Below are 6,094 nucleotides of genomic sequence, written 5' to 3'. Positions count from 1 at the left end.
AGCAGCCCAGCCCACAGCTCTGCTTTGACCCCCGCAGGCTCCTCGCGGTTTGCTCCAGCGGTTACACAGCACGCCCCGTTTTTCAAAGGAACGGCCGTTGTTAATGGAGAGTTCAAGGAGCTGAGCCTGGATGATTTCAAGGGGAAATACTTGGTTCTCTTCTTCTACCCCTTGGACTTGTGAGTGTGGGTTTCTCTTTTTTCAGGCGGACCTCTTGCCTTGCTCAAGGTCATCAGAAGTGCTGCAGATCATAGCTGTCTGAAGTGGCTGGTTTTACCATATTTAGGCTAGTCTTGCAAGAGAGATATGTCTGTTTCTGGAGCGTGAGTGATAAGACTCGGGGGTGAATGGCCATTGTGCTTTAAAGCAATGGATCTGGTGGCTGGAGAGCATCTTCTAGCTGCTGGGACTGCTTCAGGAGGTGGATGTGGCCTTGCAAGTGTGGTTCCTCTTACTGTCAGATCCCAGGGGTGAGGGCATCGCCTTGCAGTTTGGATTCATGTTGGAGACTCTCTCTTTTTAAGCAGCAAGGCCAGCAGAACTGCAGCTAGACGGCTCCAAAGCAAAAGGTGAACAGATGCGGTTGAGCCTGTCCAAAAGACTTGAATTGCCAAGAGCATCTTGGTGTACCTGGGCACATGGGGGAGGGTTTAACCTGCGGTCCTTTCTGCTGTAGTTTCCAAAACCTCTGTCTAGAGAGTGTCTAGCAGAGACAGTTTCTCGATCTCTGCAAAAAATCTGTCTAGAACTGAGAGTTGAAAACTGGTGTGCCAGCTAGGTGGCTATGGCTGTTGCTTTGAGACTGACCAAAACTAATCTTGAGCAGGAAACATGGTTAAAATTACCAGGCTGAAGAAAACACTCTGCTGCATTAGTGCCTAGAAACAGATGTGAAAGTCTTTTCTAAAAAAATTCTCTAAAAAGATTGCAGAATCATTACAGCCTGTTCTCTCTTCCCACCCAGCACCTTTGTCTGCCCCACAGAAATTGTGGCTTTCAGCAACAAAGCAAATGAATTTCGTGATGTGAACTGTGAAGTGGTGGCAGTTTCTGTGGATTCTCATTTTTGTCATCTGGCCTGGATAAATACGCCACGAAAGGTATATATATATATATCTCACAGAAAATGAACAGCAACTGTTTAGTCATTATTGTTAAGCAGTATCTAACAGTGGTGACTTCAGAATGGAAGCAGAAGAACCACCAGTTTATTGGAGCACTTGTCTTACTAAGTCTCACTTGCTGAAATGGTTCCACTTTTGCAATACAAATGAAGGCCCTCACCTTTCTTCAGGGAAAGACAGTGATAAAGACGGCCTTTTACTGGAGAGGAGCCTCTTTCAGATGTGTACAAAAATAAGTGCTTTTGATCACATAAAGCATCTCGCAGGTTTGGTTAGTTGTAGAGAACCAGAAGCATCACAGGAAGGTGCAGAAGCACCTGTGCCATCGCTCATCACCCCTGTGGTCATGGGGACAGCAGTCCGCAGTAGCGCTCGCAAACTGGGATGCCTCCAGATGCGTAGCTCTGCCATTGTAACATACAGGGGAGGGAGGAGAGTTTGCTAGATTTAATATGGCTTGGCTGAGCCTATCAAGAGTATTTAATTTGCTGCATGCTTTGTTCAAAGCTCTAAAAGATGACTGCGGACAGGCTTCACCGCTTTATGTGAAAGCTGTTCAGCGTATGCCAGTCAGGCACTGCTCGGTGCGCATGTAGCAAAACGCCCTGCAAAGGGTGGAAAGAATTCCATGGTGGTGCAGACAGGAAACTGATACCAGGAGAAGCTAAGGCCTTGGTGTCTCCGACATTGGTGTTCAAAGCTCAGCGTATGAGAACTCCATTGCAGACAAGCATTTGCAGGATCAGGGGCTGAGTGACTGAGATTACACAATGATTCACTGATGATGCCAGGAATAGAAAAGCTAACAAACTCTGGGCTTGTTTCAAGGATAGAGAGCTTATCTCTTTTGCAGTTCCAGTATGTTGCAAAACTGAAAGAAATCTTGGTTGACTTTCCAAATAGTATTTAATTGATTTGGGAGAAGAAAAAAAGAATTACATGCACTAAATAGAGAGCAGCAGAACTCTGACATACCTAGCGTGGCTGTTAGAAGCCTTATGTTTTGTCTGTTCATAGTATGCAGATTTGCTTTTCCCTTCCCTCCTCACCATGTTCATCTTCTTTAGTTTTGAACACTTAAATATGCAGTAGAAATTTTTGTATTCAAAGCTCCTGAATAGGGTACAAGGGGAATCTTTCTGAAAATTTATGACTGTTGTCATAGGTAGCCATTTGCCACCAAAACAAGCAGTTCTAAAGTGCTCAGTGCAAAAGAAGTTTTCATGTTCCAAAGAAACAAAATGTTCCTGACTATTTTAGAAACAACCAAACCAAACCACAACATACTACACACACCCCTCCCCCCGTGTTTCCTTTCATGGAAGAAATTACATAAATGTGTTTTGTTGTTAGTATGCCCTCAAGAGCACTGAATCCAACAACTCAAGAAGGTCAATCCTAAAAAGTGTTCTGTAACAAAATGGAATCTTACTCTTCTCTCTAGAGTGGCGGTTTGGGCAAAATGAATATTCCAATTCTGTCGGACCTCACAAAACAAATCTCCCGTGATTACGGTGTGCTGCTAGAAGGACCTGGCATAGCACTAAGGTAACGCATGATTGCCGATAACTCTGTTACGATGCAATCCAGTCTAAAACGACGTGAGCCACACGGTCTTCTCCTGCAGGGGAAACTGCGCAGGGATCAAATGAAGACTGTAAGATGTTACTTTTTCTGCAGAACTTCTGCTGGATCCCACCCTAGGAAAAGGGCACATGGCCATTATGGCCATTAAGCTGAGATGGTTCCAGGCCTCTCTGAGAATGCATGCAGGGGAATGCCAGCTGTTCCGCCCTGAGTGAGCGGGAGGACTGCATGTCACTAAGGAAAACGAGTAGGATAGAAGAGCATTTCACAATTTTTTACAGTTTTTCACAATTTAGGTCTGTCCCTTTTTTTTTTTTTCCTTCTGAAGGGAAAAGAGACTGCTTTAACTTCTGTGTGAGAAGTTTCTAAAGCGGTTGTCCTCGAGGCTACTGCAGTCAATCCCATAATTATCTAGAATAAAAAAAATTTGACATTTGCTTCTCCACCATGGGAATACTTATTAAAAGTAAATAGTGGTCCCTGAGAAACAATGGATTGGGTCAGGATCTTCTGGAGACCTTCGTTTCCTGATCTCTTTGGATCAGGAACTTCTGACATTTGTTTGTTGAGAAATTGAGTTAATTAGTACGGTAAGACTGGGACTTTAGTTTTCATAAATGTGTATATGCAAGAGGATTTAATTTAATAGCTGAATGCGTAAGCAACTCTTCACTCAATACCTTCAGATTTTCCTGTCAAAGAGACTTGGGAAGGATGCCAGCTATCAGCTGTGAAGTACAGATGGAATTAGAAGTTCTACCTTTGTTACACATCTGTATCTATTAAATAGTCTTTATGCATACTTTGTAATTTCACAGTATCCTACCAGTTAACTGGTTTTTGGCTTTTGATCACACCACTAAAAACCAATAATATTAAACACTGTATTGCTACTCCTAACTGTGATACGTGCATCTAAGAATAACTACCTTGCTGAAATAGTTGTGTTTAGTCTTGGAACGTGATTTGCATTCCCAAAATTCTTGCTCAATTACAGAGGTCTCTTCATCATTGATCCAAATGGGATCGTCAAGCATCTAAGTGTCAATGATCTCCCCGTCGGTCGCAGTGTGGAAGAGACCCTCCGCTTGGTGAAAGCATTCCAGTATGTAGAAACACACGGAGAGGTTTGCCCAGCAAACTGGACTCCAGACTCCCCTACAGTAAGCATCTGCTAAATATCACTTTTCTAAATATAGACACTGGCATATTTTTGCATGTCTGAAGGGCTGAGAACCACTTTAACATGAGGTGCTTGAGTGAATCTACCTAAATTGCTTGTCTAAATCTGAGGCTTTTATCGGTTGGACCAATTCAGTCTATTTGTATGATACTAGATCTGTGATTTCTGTGAAGAAAGTCACTGTTTTTTTTTTTTTTAGAAGACACAATTTGTATTTAAAACTCTATATTTGACTTGCACTCTCCACCAGTTGTCTTCATTTTTTTTTACTTATTCAATGCCCTGCTTGATATTTAGCAGGAAATATGTGTTACATGCTTAAAATTTGCAAGTAGGAGCTTGTATATCATATAGGCTTTCATCTTTCAACCAAGTGCAGAAACAGAAATAACCTATTGTTTTTATAAAGTATGCATGGATTTTCTTGGATAAAGTGTCAAATCTGTAATTTTTTTATCTTAGTTATAGCATATAATTACTAAACTTTCTTTCCTTGACAGATCAAACCAAGCCCAGAAGCTTCTAAAGAATATTTTGAGAAAGTGCATACATAAAGACTCAAATATGTGGACAAAACTCTTAGTTACCATAAACTGAAGACATTAGGAAAGCAGCTGTGATTATAAAAAAAGAAATAAAAATCAAAGTTCTCATTTTCTCATGTTTAAGAAGAAATTAAATGCTGAAATATTTACTGACTCCCTTGTCTTGCTTTAAAAAGGGTAAAAACTAAGGCTTCCCTCCTTGCCCCTTTTGCAACTTCAGTTTCATGAATTTCTGTGACCATTGGTCATCTTCCCGATTACGACAAGTACAAAAAATACAGTTGTCTTCCACTGGGTTTTTCCTCTTTTCCTTAACTAATTTTGGACCAGAAAGTGTTCTGCATTTTCTTCTCTCACATGAAAAATTACATTCTGTAACAAGAGTTTGAAACAATGGGGACAATACAGAAAACAGAATTTTGATCTGTGGTTTGTTTTTAATGAATTTTGCAGAGGAAGAGATGAATGTAACAAGTAAAAACAAAAATCCCCCTGTTTTTGTGTGTAAACGCACTATAACTTGAAATTAATGTAAATATGTGGCCTTTTAATCCTGCATATAGTCAAAGATGCAGTGCAGCTACACAGGAGCATTGAGCATGAAGAACGCCCATTCTGCTTGGGAGATGGTAAAAAATTGAACCCCAATAGTGTACTTACTGGAGCTTAATGACGAGACTTCTGTCTTTTAAAGCACTGCTAATTTGCCTAAATCTGTCTGTTGTACTGCTTCACAACAATGTAGCGTATGTCTAGCTATAATAATAAATCTTAACATGGACTAGCAGCAGGTGTGTTGCTTTGCTTTTCTTTCACTTTTTCTCCCAAAGATTCCTGTTTCTCTATTTTGAAGAAGTTGGGTAAGTTGCATTGCCTTAGAAACTATATTCTATACCTTTGTTCGCAGCAAGCACTGAAGAGCTGCCGCTGCTTTTGTGTGTGTACCGTGGTAAGCAGGCCATAGACGGGGAGTGCGCTGCTGAAGGGCTGGATAAATTGATACAATACTGAGTGGGTTTCTATTTTTCATCTTCTGCCCTTCTGAGCCGGGGAAAGGACTTAGCACAAACAGAAGCGTGAGGGAACCACCTTGGCAAAGTGGCTGTTGTGTCCCAAGTTAGCTTTATAACGGGTATCAATGCTGCAATGTAAGTGAAAGGATGAGAAAATGAGCCCAGCATTGTGTGGTGCCTACTGATGCTCCAGGTTTCAGTCCTTGCAAATCCCTTGTTTTAGTTGTGTTTTGTGTAAATCCACTAGCATTCATGAATTTTTTCCAATAAACCTGATCTCCTGGACCTACAATATGTGAAGTTAAACCCCTGCACAGCTCAGTGATGCAAATCGATGTGCTAGCGGTGGTGGTGGCAGCACTTTGTGCCTGTGAAACCGCAGGGCAGCGACACGCTGAGCTTCTACCTGGCTCTATCTTTCGCTTACCTCAGTCACTTTAAGCCAACGTGGAGGACGCAGCGGGTTTCTCTGCAGTCCTGCTCCTTGGCTCTGCCTTCCCAGGTCGCGCAGGGGGAAACTGCTGGAAGGGGAAAAGGCGGCCGGCCCTTTCCTAACCACGGCCCGCTCCCCCCGCGCTCCGGGGGCTGTCCTGAGGGTGCTCCCGGCCTGCAGGCCACGGCCCCGCTGCCTTCCCGCCCTGG

General features: G+C 42.5%; 1 protein-coding gene across 1 annotated transcript; it reads left to right on the top strand.

Annotated features, from left to right (window-relative positions):
- Positions 1 to 9: 9 nt before the first annotated feature.
- PRDX3 (peroxiredoxin 3) lies at positions 10 to 4,561 on the top strand (the record flags this gene model as incomplete). Its single annotated transcript, XM_009704139.1, has 5 exons — positions 10 to 179; positions 965 to 1,100; positions 2,569 to 2,672; positions 3,709 to 3,874; positions 4,395 to 4,561. Coding segments are annotated over 5 exons (630 nt in total), but the record flags the coding sequence as incomplete, so codon positions are not given.
- Between the last annotated feature and the right edge of the window lie 1,533 nt (positions 4,562 to 6,094).

This window comes from Cariama cristata, unplaced genomic scaffold, assembly GCF_000690535.1.
Source record: "Cariama cristata isolate BGI_N322 unplaced genomic scaffold, ASM69053v1 scaffold44047, whole genome shotgun sequence".
Lineage (NCBI taxonomy): Eukaryota > Metazoa > Chordata > Aves > Cariamiformes > Cariamidae > Cariama > Cariama cristata.
Note: the sequence above shows the minus strand (reverse complement) of the source record. Positions and strands in the feature narration are given on the sequence as shown.